At 36.9% G+C, this 20,495-nt stretch overlaps 1 protein-coding gene across 3 annotated transcripts in view; it reads right to left on the bottom strand.

Moving 5' to 3' along the window:
• The window catches only part of LOC104599348 (putative LRR receptor-like serine/threonine-protein kinase At1g67720), a 29,919-nt gene extending 12,423 nt beyond the window's left edge, over positions 1-17,496 (bottom strand). Inside the window, exons 1-14 of one of the 3 annotated variants that reach the window (XR_016082321.1) lie at positions 17,218-17,496; positions 15,433-15,967; positions 13,673-14,178; positions 13,314-13,446; positions 13,057-13,128; positions 12,908-12,976; positions 12,743-12,814; positions 12,341-12,412; positions 10,359-10,513; positions 4,561-4,802; positions 1,707-1,833; positions 1,318-1,386; positions 1,022-1,208; positions 102-451 (exon numbers count right to left, since the gene is read on the bottom strand). Coding sequence is in view for 2 of the 3 variants with exons in the window: in XM_088897484.1 (XP_088753610.1) it covers positions 1,022-1,208; positions 1,318-1,386; positions 1,707-1,833; positions 4,561-4,802; positions 10,359-10,513; positions 12,341-12,412; positions 12,743-12,814; positions 12,908-12,976; positions 13,057-13,128; positions 13,314-13,446; positions 13,673-14,178; positions 15,433-15,967; positions 17,218-17,293 (2,315 nt within the window). In the remaining variant the exon portion in view is untranslated. The remainder of the gene's footprint in view (positions 1-101; positions 452-1,021; positions 1,209-1,317; positions 1,387-1,706; positions 1,834-4,560; positions 4,803-10,358; positions 10,514-12,340; positions 12,413-12,742; positions 12,815-12,907; positions 12,977-13,056; positions 13,129-13,313; positions 13,447-13,672; positions 14,179-15,432; positions 15,968-17,217) is intronic. The other 2 variants (XM_088897484.1, XM_088897485.1) reach the window with 2 other exon arrangements.
• Positions 17,497-20,495: the final 2,999 nt, after the last annotated feature.

Raw genomic sequence — 20,495 nt, 5'->3', positions numbered from 1 at the left:
CCGAACAGTTCATCAGTCGAACAAACAACAGTAGGGTAGCCGAGTAGTCATCAAACAGTTCAGCAAACAATAGGCATCTGAACAGACAAGGATGATAATACCTCTTTTAGTTTCAGATGATAGTCTCCCTTATGGTAAACCAGAACTCCTTGACTGTAAACCAGAGCTCCTTCTACGAATCCTCAAACAATAGGCAGCCAAACAGAAGATGAGCAATACTTCTTTTAGTTTCAGATGCTAGCCTTTCTGAAGACAGAACACCCTCTACGAATTGCAAACAATAGTCTCTCTACAGTCGAGTAGACAGGAGGAGCAATTTCTGGGCTGGAAGACGAAAAGACTCTGTAACTTATGGGTCGAACTGACTTCACCAGATCAGGAGTTCGATTGGAGACAGCACTGGATGCAACAGTAGTTAGCTTGACACCACCCTTCAGGCCTGAACGACTTGCTTTGATACCATGTTGAGCAAGAGCAAGTGAAGAGAGGAGAGGAGAAGAGAGAAGAGAGGTGAGTCGAGTGACTGAAAGCCCTCCAGAACATAGGGGGCGAAAGAATGATTTTATTATTTATACTAGTACAGTCGAACAATATAAACAGAGGAGAAATTACAACAGTACCCTTATGGTACTAAACCTGAATACATAAACAACTGTCAACACTAATGTTTTGGAAAAAAAATCCACATCCATATCCAGGCATCATAGGTCTATATTAACTTATGTATGAGACTGCATCAATATCTTAAATTTAGAATGAACTGTTTTTAATCTGACTAGTCGGTATGTACTGACTAGTCATTGCATTGATTGCAGAGGCCTAAATGACCAGTGACGAGATACCCATTTAAATAAAGCATACACTTCTGAGAATGTGATATAGCCATAACTTCACAAATAGATGATTATATGAATCAGTCATGGTCAGAGAATGCTTTCAAGTATGTAGTTTCCCCCTAAACTAAAGTGAAAAAGGGGAAACAATATAAAAGAAAAGGTATTGGTTTGTGCAAAGGCCTTACTCGGGGTCTACATATCCTACAGTCCCCCGAACTACGCTTGAGACGTGACTGTATCCATCTACTGCAAGCTTTGATAGACCAAAATCTGAAACCTTTGCTCTCATGTGTTTGTCAAGAAGAATGTTGTTGCTTTTTAGGTCTCTATGGATGATAGTTGGAACACAGCCTGTATGTAGGTACTCAATGCCTGAAATAAGTTTCAGAATATAACAATTAAATTGATATCTTTGAGTAATAATAGCACAGGACGGGGGGTGTCAAAACTATAAATTATATTATCTTTCATGCATACTAACCTTTTGCAGCATCTTCAGCAATCTCTAGGCGTGTGACCCAACTGAGACTTCTCTCACGTGTTAATGGTCCTAACAAAATTTATATGCAGGTGACTGAATATCCATAGTTAAAGGGATAAATGATACTTATTACCAAGGTTCAAAATATCGATACAGGGATATACGCCGGTAGGGCATATTGGCTTGTATCAGTACTGTTTTTTATGTGTTTTTTTTAATTTTTTTTGAAACTGGTTCAGAGGGGCCGGTTTAAGGCCGGTCTACCCTCTGAACCACTTGCCGACCCGAAACACCCCCTGTAGGGGCATATCAGGAAGGCTCCAATACGATATGTATCGGCCGATACGGGCTGATACATGATGAAATTTTGATCCTTGCTTATTACTTACCATAAAGATGCTCCTTCAGAGTTCCATTCTGCATGAATTCATAAACAAGGATACTCTTTCCTTCTTCTTGGCAGTAACCAAGAAACTGCACCAGATTTCTGTGATGTATTCTTGAAAGTAGAGTGACCTGGATCAATTGAAAGCATTTGTAATTTTGTTAGAACCATTTTTTGAAGGTTAACAAAGAAAAAAGATATCTCATGTGAAGGGTCAAACTTACCAAAAGTAAAATGCTTATTTTATTCATGAAAGAGACATGAGTCCTAATTAAACATTTAAGGCGTGTCCTTATAAAGGCAAAGAAGTGTGCAAAAAATGCCCAAGTTTACATTCATATCCAGTCCACCCCTTACAAATCAACATTGTTTAATGGCCTTTATACAGGCAAAGAAATGGATATATGAAACTGAAAAAAAAAAGATTTATTCATTTATGTTTGGAAGAAGGCCATTTTTCATAAAGGAGATTACAATCAAAAAGGAAGCCAACCTGTATGACTGAAGATAAAAATGGTAAAAAGTGGTCTAGGCATTAGTGGAGGCAAAACATTTTTTCTTTAGATAGTTGTTGATTGTGAATTGATATGGGGGAATATGGATTCCATGTGGAACTCAAATGGTTGCCACTCATGAAATTAATTGTGTGCCAAATATGGTAACCAAATCTCACCAGACACATCACTAAAGAGAACCCCCTTCTTTGTCAGATTATTTTTCTTATTGATAACAATATCTAACAGATGGTGTTAAAGAGGAAAATGCATTCCTTTGACGAGATGGCAGACAACCATAATAAAAAAGAAACTAGTTTGTGAGCAAATATTTCCAATACAATTCAGCTATCAAGCCCACATATACCAAAGCCATCTATGCCAAAGAATTGGATGATCTTCACAGTGTTTTTATTTATTGATATTGGCATTAGCCTTCTATTCAGTGTTATCAATGTGGTAAAGTGATGACTAGTTGTTTTGGCCTCTCTAGTTGATTCATTGACCAGTCAACTAAAAAAGATGTGTTTGAAATTTAAGATATTGATGCATGTCATAAATAAGTTAGTAAGACTATAATTATGAAATTTAAGATATAGGCACAGCCTTTGTTTTCCCAAAAATGAGTGCAACCTTGACTATTACATGTGCTCTTTATGGCAACTCCAAACCAACACACCACTGGTTGGAAGAAAACTTAAAAGAACTTCCTTCACTGCCTTCTTTTATTTTATGATTTTTTTTCTATTTTATCTACCGTCATCAAATCATATTCCATCACAAATCATGAATATAAGAAAATGCAAACATATTTCTATATTATTTTAAATAATTAGAGATACAAACAAATATGCTTTAAAATGACTTTTTTACGAGTAACAGTAACTTTCATTAATAATGACTTTGTAGTTGGCTAGTCATGAATTGACCGGTCAACTTAGCTTATTCTTAGTCGTCCTAGGTTTTGCCACATCATGAGTATCAACCAACTAGTTAGTGATGCATTAGGTCTGGCTCTCAATTGACTAGCCAATCAACTAGTCGATGACTAGTTGATGTTTGATAACACTGCGTCCATCTATGGTTTATGTGGCATGTGATGTAGACGTGGATAAAGGGAAAGAAACCATGGAATAAGAAATGAAGTTTATTGGAGTTCCTGTTACCATGGTGGTTTCACAATTTCTTATTTTCTATTTTTGGTTAATTTTTAATTATTTTGGTTCAATTTCTTTTTATAGTTGTCACATGGACAGGTTTAAATCAGTAAATACAGTCAACATAGTCTTATTACCAAGTCCTTAGTTTTTAGAATAATTGGTTATAATGACATCATTTTTCTTGTAATTGAAGTTTTAGAGGCCAAAAATTGTCCGTTCAACTTGATATTTTAAGTTGTTAGATTTTCAATTAGTATCCAAGGAAACCACAATTTTGCAAATTCAGTATGATTTTATAAAGTTGTGGCTATTTTACTGATAGGGTATTAATATATTTAGAGATTCAAATCCTTTTACATAGTGCTATGTTGAGATGGATTCATGTAGCCAACGCCAAATAGTTGGGATTAATGCTTGTTGAGTTGAATTGAGAATTACTAGGAGTCCAAGTTAGTATCAAGTGTTTTTGTGGGTTAAAGATAGATTTATATTAGTTTTAAAGCCAGTAAGATTGTTTCTAGTCAGCTTTTGAGGTCTGACCCCCTTGATAAGTCTATAAATATGATATTTGTAATTGAATTTTTTAGAGTTGATTCGAGGGATAAATTTTTAGCTTATGAATTGTATTTTGGGAGCTTGAATTGGGTATATCTTTACTCCCTTTCTCTGGTAATGTTCTTTTTCCTTTTTTTGCTATTATGATTTCTTTAAGTTTGTTGTTTCCTTTCTTGTACGGAATCTACTGCTGTTCTTTCTTTATTCTTTGGTTTCTTCTAGTTTCTCCTTGCTGAAATCTCTGTTCAGCATTACTATCATATAGTCTAGCAATATTTCATCCTTGGTCCCAATTCTCCAAATAAGAAACTGTTTTTACCTCTATCTAAATCCCAATTTTCTTCTGCATAAAGTTACCCTGCCATCACCCTTAACTTTTCCGTCTCAAGAAAAATGACTTTGTTTATTTCTTCCTATTAATCCTTTAAAATTATGTTACACTTGCCTATTAAATAAGAATGTAAAAATACGATAAAGAGAAAAGGCTCAGCACAAGAACATTGTAACTGTGGTAATATGCTTGGTCTCAGATCATATAAAAGCTTAAGCTGTAAAAGAATATGATTTTTGAGAATAGGTAACAGAGTTATAAAAGAATGTGTCAAGAAATGAGTGTAGAGAAATGCAATTGAATAATATTTTAAGCTACCTCATTTGAAAATTCCCGCTTCCCCTGGTATGAATTGCTAGTTAGAACTTTGACTGCAATTTCCTTTCCATCTTTCATCTTTCCATAGTATACCACTCCAAAGCCTCCTGAACCAATTCTCTTCTCAAACTGCCTGGTGGCATCTTCAATTTCAGCAAATGAAAAGCAATGTGCAGTTTCTGTGGTAACATCATTTGAGGCAGAAACTAGCTTCTGAACAGGCAAGGAAGGTGCAAGCTGCTCTGGAACAAATTAAGAAACAAAACATCCCAATTTGGTGTGGTTTAATGAGATTATTACTAAGTGTCGGCAAATTAAGAAAGACAGGATTTGCGGCAAATTAAGAAAGATATGATTTGAGATTTGAATAAATTTAGGAAATATTAGATTTGAATAAATTTAGGAAAGTCAGATCCTAGGATTAAGGGAAAGATTTAGTCAATCCCTGATTGAGAGAAATTCTAGGAGTTTGACTCTCCTATCTTTTCTTATTTAAGGTGTATGCTCAATATGTTTTGAATCATCTATAAAGAAAATCTTCTTCTTTTCTCCCTCTATATTTCGCAACATGGTATCAGAGCCATAGGGTTCGATCATGAATTTTAGGGCCGCCATGGTTGGCTCAGGTTCAGCATCTTCGGATGCTACTAGTGGTGTGACATCTTCGGAGGGAAGTATTCAGCCTGCGGCTACTTCTCTTTCTTAGAATTCCCTTCAAATTACCATTCACAAACTGAATGGAAAAAATTATCTTGAGTGGTCTCAGTCCGTGCGGTTGGTGATTGACGGCAAAGGGAAACTCGGCTACTTGAATGGCGAAGTGAAACCACCAGCCACTGATGATCCAAAGTACAAGCAGTGGCGTTCTGAAAACTCTATGGTAACCGCCTGGTTGATCAACTCTATGGATCCGGTGGTTGGAAAACCATTCATTTTCTGCCGACGGCTCGCGATGTGTGGGAAGCTGTTAGGGAAACCTATTCAGATTTGGACAATCATTCACAACTGTTCGAACTGAATACCTAAATGTGGAAGATGCAGCAAGGTGAACGTGAAGTAACAGCCTATTATAATGAGATGATGGCTGTTTGGCAGGAGTTGGATTTATTTGAAGAAGAAGAATGGGAAAGTCCCAGTGACAGTGCTCGGTACAAAAAGAAGATAGAAAGAGGCCGGGTTTTTGTCTTCTTGGCTGGTTTGAACAAAGAACTCGATGAGGTTCGGGGACGTATCTTAGGACGAAAGCCCTTGCCTACCATAAGAGAGGTTTTTTCAGAAGTGCGTAGACAAGAAGCACGGCGGCAAGTGATGTTAAAGAATGTTAGTGAAACAAAAACAGAGAATGAAGGGTCCGCTCTTGTGGCCCGAGGTGCAGACTTAGATGGAGATATAAACGAGGAGGAAAGCAGAGGCCTTGGTGTGATCATTGTAGAGAGCCATGGCATACTCGGGAAACCTGCTGAAAGCTGCACGGGAAACCGGCGGGTTGGAAGAAAAAATCAGCCAGTGACAACAAGTTAGGGGGAGATGTCCGCGCACTTCAAGTAAGCAACTCGGATCCAGGGCAGCAGTCGTCCTCAGAGTCTCTTCCTTTCACAAAGGAACAAATAGAGCACTTATATAAAATGTTTCAATCTCAATCGTTAAGAAACTCTAACCCATCCTGTTCTCTAGCTCAGTCAGGTAATTTCTTCGCTGCAGCCATTGCTTGTACCAAATCTAATGGCTCCTGGATACTAGATTCAGGTGCCACTGATCATATGACCGGCACTTCGCAATTCTTTTCTTCATATACACCCTGTGCAGGGAATCAAAAGGTTAAGATTGCAAATGGTTCCTTTGCTACTGTTGCTGGGAAAGGAACTGTACCTTTTCTCCTTCTCTAAACCTCAAAGATGTTCTGCATGTTCCTAACCTATCATACAATCTCTTATCAGTCAGCAAACTTACCCTTGATCTGATAAGACCCAGAAATTTGACACGCAGTTCACAGACTTACAGCAGCATTCACACACTCGAACATCAACAAAAGAAACTAGTATTCATTCAGCAGAAAACATTAACAGTTGATCGGTTCTTCGAGAGACCGCCGGCTCTCCCAAACACTCACAATATTCTTTACTCAAAGAAAACATACCACCCCCATCCCCCAAAGCCCCTTCTTATACTCTACTGATAGCATAACTGACTCCCTTTATAAATGCCCAGCTGGCCTAGTTATAAATGCCCAAAAACTCTTCTTATTCATAACTGACATAGCTATAAATGCCCCAAGACTCTCCTTATTCCCTCCAGCTATAATTGCCCTCATGTGATTAATTGTTCAATTATTTCCCCCCCTTAGCTGATTGTTGACCTTTCCTCTTCCTGGCATTAATTGGGGCCTATCATGATCATAATTGTCGAGTTAATTTTTGGTCTTCTTGTTATGAACTTCAGGATTTAACCTCAGGGAAGATGATTGGGGGTGTTAAACAGGATGGTGGTCTCTACCTCTTTAATAAAGGATCTACCTTTGGAAGGCAAGACCGACAGACTTGTTTCAGCTCTATCTCTGTTTCTAGTGACAGTGAAGTTTCGTTATGGCATTATCGATTAGGTCATCCTAGCTTTCAATATTTAAAGCATCTATTTCCCAAGTTATTCATGAATAAAAATCATTCAATTTTCAAGTGTGAATCTTGTGAATTAGCAAAACATCATCGTGCTGTTTTTCAGTCTCAACCATATAAAAAATCAAAACCATTTACCATGATTCACAGAGATGTTTGGGGCCCTTCTAGAGTAACAACTCTTTCTGGAAAACGTTGGTTCATTACTTTCATTGATGATCATACTAGGGTAACTTGGGTTTTCCTTTTAAAAGAGAAATTTGATGCTGAAATTGTGTTCAAAAATTTCTATAACATGGTTCAAACACAATTTCAGACTCAGATTAAAATTTTTTGAAGTGATAATGGAAAAGAATTTTTTAACAATGTGTTAGGGAGTTTTTTTGCTGAGAAAGGAATTGTACACCAAAGTTCGTGTAATAATACACCAAACAAAATGGGGTGGCTGAAAGGAAAAACAAACATCTCCTTGAAGTTGTTAGAGCCCTAAGTTTTCAAACTAAGGTTCCTAAGTATCTTTGGGGAGAAGCCGTTTTAACAGCCACTTATTTGATTAACAGAATGCCTACACGAATTTTGGATTTTAAAACACCCATACAGGTTTTCATTGACTGTTTTCCAAACTCTCGGCTAGTGACAAACATTCCCTTAAAAATTTTTGGAAGTGTGGCCTTTGTTCATAACCATGATCCTAAACGTTCAAAACTTGATCCAAAAGCACATAAATGTATTTTTGTAGGCTATCCCACTAATCAAAGAGGGTACAAATGCTTTGATCCAGTTTTGAAAAGGATGTTTGTGACTATGGATGTCACATTCTTTGAAGGAACCTCATACTACAGCAACTCCCATCTTCAGGGGGAGAGCAACACTAGTGAAGATGGTTTTCTAGATGGTTCTGATTTAATGTTTGAATTTGTCCATAATGATGTTCCTCACAACCAGTCACCGAAAGAAAGCGAGGCAGAAAATACAAAATTAGTGGAAACAAATGAATCAAATATTGAAAATGAACAACCTTTGTTGATGCCATCTCAAAATGAAAAAGCTGAAACAACAGAGATGCGTGCGAAACAGTATAAAGGCCTTGTATATTCAAGGGAATATCTAGCATAGAAAAGGAGAGGCACTATTCCGCAACATCAACAAGAATCTGATCTAAGGTTGGATCATGAAACTCATGATAATTCTCCAAAAATCCCTGAAAATATTCCTCCAGGTAATTCTAATTCTTCCAGTCAGCTTGATCTTCCCATTGCTCTCAGGAAGGGTGTTAGGTCTTGTACAAAACATCCTCTGTCAAATTTTGTATCTTACAAAAATATTTCACCTTCATATTGTACCTTTATTTCACAAGTGCCTGGTGTATCCATTCCTAACAGTATCCAGGAGGCTCTAAATGTTCCTGAGTGGAAAGAAGCTGTTTTTGAGGAGATGAGAGCTTTGGAAAAGAATGCTACTTGAGAGAAAGTGGACCTGCCGGATGGAAAGACAGTTGTCGGTTGTAAATGGGTGTTCACTCTGAAGTACAACTCAGATGGATCCTTGGAGAGATACAAGGCTCGCCTAGTAGCAAAAGGCTTTACTCAGACATATGGAGTAAACTACTCTGAGACCTTTTCTCCAGTGGCAAAGCTAAATACAATTCGAGTACTCTTATCTGTTGCAGCTAATCTTGATTGGCCACTGAGTCAGCTGGATGTGAAGAATGCCTTTTTGAATGGAGACTTGGAAGAAGAAGTATATATGGAGCCTCCACCTGGTTTCACTGAGAAGTTTGGAACTAAGGTATGCAAGCTAAAAAAATCTCTATATGGACTTAAACAGTCTCCCAGAGCCTAGTTTTAAAGATTCACAAGGTTTGTCAAAAGTCAAGGATATAGTCAAGGATAATCTGATCATACTCTTTTCACAAAAAGATACACCAAAGACAAGGTTTCGGTTCTAATTGTCTATGTTGATGACATAATCTTGACTGGAGATGATATTGAAGAGATGAACAGACTAAAGCAGAGCCTAGCCAAGGAATTCGAGATTAAAGACTTAGGCCAGCTAAGGTACTTTCTTGGAATGGAAGTGGCAAGATCAAAGAAGGGCATTGTGGTTTTGCAACGAAAATATATTTTAGATCTCTTGAAAGAAACTGGAATGAGTGGATGCAAACCTTCAGACACTCCGATAGAAGTTAATACTAAACTTAGAGAAGTTAAAGATGGGGTTCCAGTAGATACAGGAAGATACCAAAGGCTGGTAGGAAGATTGATTTACTTGTCACATACACGTCCTGATATTGCCTTCGCCGTGAGCATGGTGAGTCAATTTATGCACTCCCCGTACGAAGAACATCTTGAAGCTGTGTATTGAATTCTTAAGTACCTAAAAGGCACACTAGGAAAATGCCTCTTCTTCAAGAAAAATGAGAAGAGAGGGGTTGAGGTGTATACAGATGCGGACTGGGCAGGCTCGATCACTGATAGAAGGTCAACTTCGGGTACTGCACATTTCTTTGGGGCAATTTAGTTACTTGGAGAAGCAAGAAGCAAAGTGTAGTTGCTATAAGTAGTGTTGAGGTTGAATTCAGATCAATGGCTCAAGGAGTGTGTGAGGTTCTTTGGCTAAAGAGGGTGCTGGTAGATCTCAAGATACCAGTGAGCTTTCCTATGAAATTGTATTGTGATAACAAGGCAGCTATCAGCATTGCTCATAATCCGGTTCTACATGACAGGACTAAACATGTTGAAGAAGGAATAATCTGCACTCCGTTTGTACCAACCACACAGCAAGTTGCAGATATTTTAACTAAGGGCTTGTTGAGACAGTCATTTGAACTTCAAGTTAGCAAGTTGGGCATGATAGATATCTTTGCACCAACTTGAGGGGGAGTGTCGGCAAATTAAGAAAGACAGGATTTGCGGCAAATTAAGAAAGATATGATTTGAGATTTGAATAAATTTAGGAAAGATTAGATTTGAATAAATTTAGGAAAGTCAGATCCTAGGATTAAGGGAAAGATATAGTCAATCCCTGATTGAGAGAAATTCTAGGAGTTTGTCTCTCCTATCTTTTCTTATTTAAGGTGTATGCTCAATATGTTTTGAATCATCAATAAAGAAAATCTTCTTCTTTTCTCCCTCTATATTTCGCAACACTAAGGAACAAACAAGTTTCAGGAATGTTTAAACATACCTCCCTCAGAATATTTCTTCTTCCCCTTATGCATCAATAAGTAAGATATAATAGTAGCTATAAGTAGCACAACGGCCCCAACTGTTGATCCAATAATGATTTTCATGTGGCTTCCTCTTGTATGTTCTGTGTGAAGATTAACATTTCCAGAGTAACTGCAAATCAAAACAATCAACATTAACAGTAAACGATTCATATTACATTTTTGATATAGTCAGATGGGCTTAGATACCAATCCATTTACAAATATTTCAGTAACCAATATCAATGTTTCAAGTAATTAAGACAAGGTTTTTCATTAACAAGTAAATTATGATATGTATTCAATGATAGTGGCACTCATTACAGTTATTTGGAAAGGAAGATCTCCACTTACAACAGCAACACGGTTGCTAATTAGCATGCACATTCCAAAGTTCTGAGAAGAAGCTATCCTTACTGAAGTCTATCTAGCTAAACTAATATCATAATCTCCATGCCTCCGTGCCAAAAACCATTCAAGTCAGGGCAGGTTCTGGTCAAAATTATAGATCACAGTTCAAGTGCAGATTGCAGAATCATTAATTATTTCATTCATTAAGTGTTGCTAATTTGTCTTGGCAATTGTTCCAATTAGATGTTAAAAATGCTTTCTATGGATATCTCAAGGAGGAATCATAAATGTTGACTCCTCACAGATTCTGATCACTAGCCACTACATAGTTCCTTCAAATCTATAACTTGAAGAAATTACTAAATACACAGAGACATGTTGATCACTGTTTATCAGAAGAGAGGTCCATTACTACTCTCATAACATATGTGGATGCTATTGTTATGACAGGAAATCTACTACAAAAAATCACAGGTTGAAGGAATTCCTAAGGATTGAGGAGATATGAAAGTAATTATACGGTATTGAAGTGGTTCATTCCTAAAGATTCGTTTACCATTTGGGAAGATGAGTCACCAAATCCAAGTGTAGATCTTAGCAAGCTGAGCATGATAAACATCTAGGCAATTGTTAAGGTATCCTTTTATGGTGCCTACACTATAATGAGAGCACTTTATTCTTTTGTGTTATTTAAAGAAATGAAATATAAGAAATCAACTAACCACCCACAATTTGGACCCTAAAATTGTCTGTCTTCTCTTTTCCCCTTTTTCCCGCCTTACTTCCAAAACCATAATCTTATAAAATTAGAAGATAAACAAATTCTTAGGTTATCCACACAATGGACTACAATATATTTAATGCCGACAATAAAATCCTATTACAAGAGAACTAACCAACATTGAGATCTCATTTTGTTGCCCATTGCCCTTCCCCGCTAGTAGAAGCTATAGATCAAAAACAGGGATCTAACAACAGACATTATTCATCATGAAAATACCGACAATTATTAAAAGAGATAAGGAAAGAATTAAGAGTATGCTTCCAACGGAAAAGACGGGAAGCAAACACATTAGCCAAACAAGGGGTCAACAGGGAAAATCTATTTTTGGAAGTGACCAATGGATACCATTCATCAAAAAAAAAAACAAAAACAAAAGAAGTGACCAACTGGATACAGGATTATATTACTCTAATGGGTTTATGGGATTAGACAGCTGCAGTTGCCTAGGGGCCATCATGACATCTTTAGACTATATGTTTTGTAAATACAACAATATTTCCATTCAATGAAGTAACAGTTACGATAAAAAAAAATAGATTATTCATCATAACACAACACTCATCAAATTTTGTGTTCTCATAAACTGATAACACTCAACAAAAACTATGCCACAGAGATAACAAGAATATGGAACAGATACTGCAGATATAGAATTTATACTCAAGCTTAATGTCTGACATTAATTGTTATCAACTTATCATTCATATAAACGCTAGTTACTAGAGTATTTGACTATGCTGCAGTAAATTTTCACTAATTTTTGTAACTTTATATCTCAGAAACATCGCATCACTTTATTATACAGATACAGAGGATGATACTCACTTAAAAACTAAATTATTTGTATTTACAAGACTTGATGGGACTGCTCCAGATAACATATTGTTCTGCACATACCTGCAACCATTAGAGTCATCAAGGAAGATCTTTTACTTTAAATCTCCACAATTTAACATGTATTCTGGCAAACCCTTGAGGGTACAAAGACTGTAGATCAAGTCAGTCATAGAAATAATAATGCTAAATGTAATTAGAAACATTCCCAAATATAAAACATAGAAGGTAACAAAAGGTGCCTCAACAGCTTGGCTGATGCATTAGCCAAACAAGGGGATGCATCATGTTAAACATATTCCATTCTTTCATGAAAATCTAATAAAGAGTTTCAGTTACCTATCAAAAAAAAAAGGTGAATCAACAATATATGTCACTCAAAAGGATACTTACAGTTCCCTCAAATTTGGTAGCTTCAACAAAGATGAGGGCAGCTCACCACTCAACTGATTGTTCTCAAGATGACTACAATAGACAAAGATATGTGCATAAAATGAGAACTTTGGAAGATACAATTGCAAAAAAGAAAAGAAAGAAAAGAAAAACATTGGATTTTACATGATTTTCAAGTTTATGCACCCACTGAAATCAGGAATTGAGCCAGTGAGTAAGTTCCAGTCAAGCCACCTACAATCATAAGAAAAGTGGTTATTGATAATAGAATGGGAAACATGTCAATAAAAATGACCATATATTATCGAACTTACAGTTCAACTAAGCCTATCAGATTTGTCAGCTCCAAAGGAATTTTCCCTGTCAAATTATGTTTAGACAAAGATCTGCAGAGGTTCCAAAAATGAAATGGAAAAAAAAAAAGATCAATTGACAATTGCATTAGCTTCTACTTTGGCTACAACAGTCTCTGAATAGAAATGGAGAAACATATATGTGCATGAGGTAACTCTCAAGGTGAGACAAGTTCTCTTTATCTCTCAAAAGAATTAAAGGGGAGAATTTTAAGTACATTTTAATTATCCTTGGCTGCGGATCTGAGCTACATTGAACCCATGACCATGGAACTGGCAGGCATGGGTCACCACCTTCTTGTGCCCAATCCACTGATGGGTAATGCAAAACTAAACCAGCAATAATTGTTCCTGCAACTCATGAAATCTAAGATCATTAGCATCAACTCAGTATTTTGAGCCAAAGAATATTATCTGTCAGTCCATTAAGAAGTCTAATATGCCAAGATTGGAAATTTTCTTGCAACAGATAGAAAAAAAGATACTTTATCCCATAAATGCCTACATTAGTACTTCTAACAAAAAGAACAAATACACCAGGATGACCATTTGGTAAAGAGGCAAAGCAATGCCTTACCATCAAGAGAACCATCATTGATCCGCAGGTACTTATTTATCTCCATAGCATTCAAGAGGGGTCCCCTAGCTGAGTCAGTTGTTTTTACAAATCGAAAAGATAATACAAAAGGAAGAGATATGTTAGGGAATCCTGGCTCGTACAGGCAATATTTTCCTTGAGCATTTTCTTGAATATTAACAGAAAGTCTCTTGATTTCAGGCATGCCAGGAAGGACTAGCCTAAATTTTCTTGTCTCATTTGGACTCAAATCTTCAATTTCAGCAAAGTAGGAGAACGCCCATCCAGAACCTGGAAAGCCATCCAAGTTCAAGCGGTAAGTTAAATCTCCTTTTGTACCAACTACAGCCGTCTGCATCACCTTTTGAGGTGGCATTTGACCTCTGTTAACATCAATTGGCATTGGTGTTGACACTTTTTCGGTGCCTGCTGCAACATCAACAAGGTAATTTGCCTTCTTAAGAGAGTCAGACTCCCATATTCTATCAAATGGATCATCGGGATACCTGTAATAATGATAAAGAACATGTTATAAATAACACCACAATAAAGGAACAAAAAGGTTCCATATAAAAAAAGAAAAGGCAAGTATTCTGAAAATCATAATTATCAGAAAACATAGAGACGATTAAATTGAATTAAACTGTAAATCATATCGTAAATTGTAAGATTAGTTTTGTTTTTTAGAAATTTGTCAAAAGATTCAAAATAACTATAGAAAAGTGATTTAGCCCATCTTTGAAGGTTTTGTGTTCATGTGATTTGACATGACACCAAGTACTTGTGGTTCAGAATAGTTTCATTCCATGATTGCCATCTAGAATTTGTCAAGATAAGTTTCATATCTCTTCTTCAGTAAAGGTTAAAAATCCCTAAACTACATTTCATTGAGTTCGATCTTTAAAATCATGACCTAGAAACAGGGCGCCTTGCTTGATGATGGTAAAATCATAGACTGACAAGTTTGAGGACATGAGCTTGAGTTGAGAGCGGCAACTTTATATAAAAAAAAATGCCAAAGGTTAGGTTTGCATCCAGTCCACCCCTCCCAAGACCCCAGATAGCCATGACTAACATTGGGTAATGGCCTTTTATCTTGAAACCTTAATTTCAGCTAGATTGTTTGTCTAGTTTCTGAATTTTCTTCCTACTTATTTTCTATTATTAAAACAGTCCATATCCATCCATTTAAAATGAAGTTGAAAGCCTTTTTGTTTGACAGCCCAACTATTAGCCAATGAAATTCCTTAAAACTGCTTATTTCAACCCCTAGCTATCATACTCTAAACTCCAGCAAGTGGGCATTTAAATTCGGGTGTCCTATATCAATGACAGTATTTCCCTTCATGAACCTGATTCCAGAATTTCGTTCAAGAGGATTTTAGCAGCTTACAGAAAGAAAAACTGTAGCAAGGCCATCAGTCAGCAAATAACATGGTAGGTTGCTGTGGAAGCTTGTCCATGTAACTTGAGTTTTTGGCAACTAGTGTGAATACTCATGTTCTCTTGGGTAGCAGGATTACCAAACAAGTTGGAGAATGACCAGGTCACCACTTATAGGTATAGATGGACAACAAGCTTTCTTCATTACAGCTTATCTAAGCAGTTTCTTTGAATTTTCTTGTCCTTTCCCTTTCAAATACCTTTTTCTTTTCTCCCAGTACATGTGCTTGTTATTGATTGAAGAAAGGATAAGGAAAACAAGAGGCTCAACATGAAAGGTTGAGCTATAAATCATTTCCAACCAGATTGAGGCATACCTGACTGGAAGATCACTATCTGCACCAAAGTTTATTCTTGCAGATACACTGAGAAAGAATTGGTTTTCCAACTCTGTATAGTAAACCGAACCATTAAATTGCCGGAGCTCAAGAGTGGAAATAAATGGCTGTCCAGTTGTTGCATTGGATAAACATATACTAATTGTTGGATAAGAAGCTAAGAATATCAACTCTCGAACCTCTGTGGTATTTGCATCAGAAATGACAATTGTTGACCAATGAGTGGCCCCAAAGGAGATGTCAAACTTTGGATAAACATTATTATTGTCAAAGTTACCATATAAGAAAGTTGCCCTTATAAGATATCGAGTCCTACTCAAGACATCAAGCTTATAACAATACTTTCTGTTATCTGCAGGGAAGTGTCTCAGTGTCATATATTGCTTCCGGTTTTCATTTGGAATAGAAATATTTGCTGTTTCACCATAAATAAATTGATTATCAGGGATCCATTTAAGCCCAATATCATCAGTGAAATTCTCCTTGCCCCCACAGTCTAGGCTCACAAAACCTGCTTCATAAATCATACTAATTAGCAAGCAATATCGGTGCATTTGGAGTTCCAAACATCTCAATTTCTTATTCTGAGATAATAACTCCAGACAAAAGTTGCTTATGCCAATTGAGTAAACATCATGAAAGAATGTCTATAGTAATATTCTGGTGAATAATCAATTCTGTTTTAGCCAACAGTTACTGACATAAAATTTTAAGCAAAAACACCAGAAATTAAGTCTAGTATTGTATCAAGCATCAATTGCATCTAATTACAAAAAATGTATGACATTGGAACAGGATGGTTTACAGATCTGCAGGAGAGTTTGTATGCAGTGCAATCTATGTTAAAAGTTCATTATGCATTGCTGACTAAAGGAAGAAATGATTATTGTTTGGTGGTGTTGTATCAAAACTAACAAAAAGGTCATGAACTTCTTGATTCCCTCCATATCTAAGAGTTGATTCCATGTTATCTTTTAGATATTGCCTTGCTGAATTCTCTGCAACTACAATTAATTTCAGATCTATTGTAGTCCTTCAGTTTATTGTTTCTACTAAGTTATTAATGATTCCAGTAGTAGTAGTTATGGTAACTGATCCACCAGAATGCTCATTAAAGAAAAGCACGGAATTATTTTAAAATTTTAAAATAGAAAGAAAACAACTTCCAATTTCACAGTTGGTAGGACCTTTGACTCCTTGTCGAAGAGACCTAGGATCAAATCCCGCTGCCACCAGGGCTGGGAGGGTTAAGGGGATGGGCTACCCCCGTTGTGTAGCCCATGAAGCAAAAGAAACAAAAAAAAAAAAAGCACCCTAAGATTCTATGAAATATAGCGCTTAGGCACCAAGTTTGTAGACTTTTCAGGATAGATATAACAGGATAGGATTTGAAAATAGAAAATTCCTGTTTTTCAATTGTCTGTTGTTGCTACATGTTGCATGAAAATCTTCAGCGTAGAATATTAAGATAACACGTATATTAAAATCAACTTCAGAATAAGTACGAGTCGATCGGATTTTTTCTAATCCCATCCAAAACAGAGTAATCCTGAAAATTCAAAACAAAACAGCGATAACAATTCTCATGAATTCAGCAACGAAAAAATGTACATCCTTTGAAACAACTTAAATTTACATCAACGAAATCCTAACGTAGATGGTTCTTTATACATTCAGTTTAGTGAATAAATAAACCATGTTCTTCGAGTTAAAGGTTCAGAAAAGCAGAATCACAAGAGAAGCTTACACGCGTCAGAGACTTACCAGGGACTTGAGCTCTGGACGCGTTGATAAGAAGAAGCAAATAGAGTGAAAGAAAGAGGAGAAAATTCGTCTCCATTTCCGCTACAGATGAGTGTGAGACTCAGAGTAAGGAGTGGAGAAGAGAGAGTGAGAGAGAGAGAGAAAGATGGAGGTGTAACTCTGAACGAGCTAGGGAGAATCAGAGGTCGACTTCGGAAGGAGTTTCTGGGAACAGATGGGGCCCACGTTATTCGACTTTGAAGCTTCTGAGTGAAGAGAGAGAGAGAGACAGAGATAGAGAAGATTGAAGATTCCCCACACTCCCACTGTCACCTCTCGTACGTTTGCAATTGGATCGTGATGCCATGTGGTCCATGGAATTGGTGATTTGTACATACAGCTGCAAAGACCGTTGGATCAGAATCCTTTACAGCCGAGCCCTACACCAAGATCTTTTCAGATGTTCAGCGTGTGAGGGGGCAAGTGGCCCCTCTCGGAAGTGAAAGGCCCACGGGCCCATAGTCAAGAACATTCAACAACGGAACAACCCACGAGATCGGCTTCCCTCAGGGCAAACCTGTGCCCACACCCTTTTGCAAAGCCCGTTGGAGCAGCCTTTACTGCCTTGCATTGAGTTGTGTATTTTTGTAAGATTGCAAAAGGGTGTTAGAAGGGTGTGGGCACAGGTTTGCCCTGATGGAACATGGAAGCCGATCTCACAACCCAAGCCTACACAGATCAGTGTTTGAAGTTTGAAGCCAGTGCCAGTGCCAGTGCCAGCCTTGACCAGTTGACCTCTTCTTAGTTCTTTAGTAGGTAGCCACGTCATCAATTGATATGGATATACTATTCGAGCTTCCCCCCACTTGTATTATTTCCATTTTCTTTTGGCACGTGAGCCACTTTCACTTTCACATGCCTCATTCATTTATTCAGATGAAATGACAAACCAACCAGACCGGACGTAAAACCGGAAAGCTCATTAGCCAGCCATGGTCTCATGGACAGACTACTGACTACAGATGAAATCTTAAGGGAGATATAAAACGGATAGGATCCGTTACATAGACCAATCCAAACTCGAACCCTGCCCGGTTTATTGGATGCATGGTTAAGATTTAAGAACCGAATGGGCCTGTCGTAGGTCCGAAAGATGAGACAGTTAATGGACCAGTTAGGTTATTGGATCAACCGAACCTGCCCATTTTGTGGCTCCATGACCCAAGTCATGGCCAGAGAGATTTCTTCCACATTCTGTTGAATGTTGACCAGACAGAGTGAAACGAGTGGCCGATGACTGTTGACAATATTTCGATGTTAGGTTTTGTGCAGACAATGTAAGATTCTTTCAAGCTAGTTGTATAAAATTAAATACATTTACCCATGAACACATCAATAAACCAACAAAGCTAGCTAAAACTGTTCTAATTACAAATTAAAAAAAAAAAGAGAGGAAACTTGATAACTTATTAACTTATTTCCTTATTCGGATAAACACAATTTTTTCTTTTTAGAAAAGATACACAATTTCCTAACTCTATTTAGAAAACCATCAATTTTTTTGGTATAGAAAAAACAAAAACAAGCATAGAATTGAAATGAAAATTCAAGATGAGTTCAATTATATTAAATTCATCAATATTAACTGTACGTTAAATCTTAATAGCAATTAATCACATTAAAATCTATTTATCTTTAATTAATTTATATTTCACAAAGTGTATTTTTTTATACGGTGAACCGAAGATTTTGCTAAGTGGCTCGTCAAAAATCCCCACCTTAATAAGTACTTAGAGCAAGTATAAGTGATTTGAAAAAGAGGTACCAAACAACAATAAAGTACTTATTCAAATAAGTAATTATACAATAAGTACTTATTTCTCAAACCACTTAATCATCAAACGGTTCCTCAATCTATATTAAAATTGCCCACATTAAATGCCTTGGGATAATCTGCTTAACAAACATAATTCTGGGCATCCAACCAAAAGAAGAGTTCATACTTGTTCAAACTTCAGAGGCAGTACATAATCTTCAGTCTTCACACACTCCTGAACACACAAATGAAAATAAAATAATAAAAGGCTGTAGAACTGTACCATGTGCATCCTACCAATTACCAACCGATGTTGGTTCAGCTCATGGTGTTATGCTGTGTGAGAATCTGACTCCCTTTCAACAAACCGGCCCTTTTTTTGGAATTGTTTAAAGCAGGTATGGCTTTACCAAAGTGCTTAGTAGCTTTTTTCCTTTTTGAGCTGTGTCAAGCTTTTAGCTTTTACATAAAGTAAGTTGATTTCTCCTTATTGGGACCATGACTCCTAACTCCTAGACTAAGCTTTGCTTTACTGTGCATATTTTATTTCTGTCACGGTATATGGCAATGAAACTTAGCCATGAAGATTGAACAGTTTCGTGTATGTTCTTTCATCCTCTGAAAACCAGTTCCTTTGGAAACACCAAAGTCTTAAAGAAATTTCTGTAGAACTTCTCCTCTAGCCGTTGGTCTTAAAAGAAATATTTTTAGAACTTTTCCTCAACTTTCTGTTTTTTTCTTATTTTTAGTCAAACCAAACATAGGCGAATGGAAGCCATTAGAAAGCTTGGAACTACATGTGAACGTGCTTCAGTGGAGTTCAGGGGGATTCATGTCAAGCCAATAGTGGGAGTTGGGCGCTTGATAGATGGAGCCCGTTCTATCATATAATTTGATTATTTAAGCTCTCAATATAGATTTTATTTATCAAATTCAAACTAGTTTGCGTTGGTATAAATGCATGGGAGTGTAAATTCTGGTTTTGGATTGACCTTGTCTTGTTTGTTTGTGAAAGGAAGGGAAATGTAAGGAAACCTTTATAAGCCTTGTATAGGTTTTCCTGCCTTTCCCTTCATTTCCCTACCTTTTCCTTCAAACCAAACACAGCCTCAGTGAGCGCAAATGAGACAAAAAATACAAATTCTGTATCAAGTAAGAGTGTAAATCATGGTTGCAAACAAACAACAGATGTAGAATTAAAACAGCCTAATGTGAAAAATCTTCACCAACGGCACTCGTCAATTGTCATCAAACCTAACCGTCTAGTTAAGGCTATGTATAATGGGTTGGACAGTGTGCAATACTAGCTCAGGATCTCTTTCCTTTCATTTTTATACTTCTTCACTTTTTCTTTAATTTCGTTCAAGTTTTAGGGTGGTCAGCTGAGGATTAGCTATATGGTAGATCAAATCTCCACTCTACAAAAGCGTAAAGAAGAAAAAAGATGATAATAAAAATCTAGTATTACTAGGGATGCCAACAA

This window comes from Nelumbo nucifera, chromosome 2 (assembly GCF_055504915.1).
Source record: "Nelumbo nucifera cultivar China Antique chromosome 2, China Antique-T2T, whole genome shotgun sequence".
Lineage (NCBI taxonomy): Eukaryota > Viridiplantae > Streptophyta > Magnoliopsida > Proteales > Nelumbonaceae > Nelumbo > Nelumbo nucifera.
Note: the sequence above shows the minus strand (reverse complement) of the source record. Positions and strands in the feature narration are given on the sequence as shown.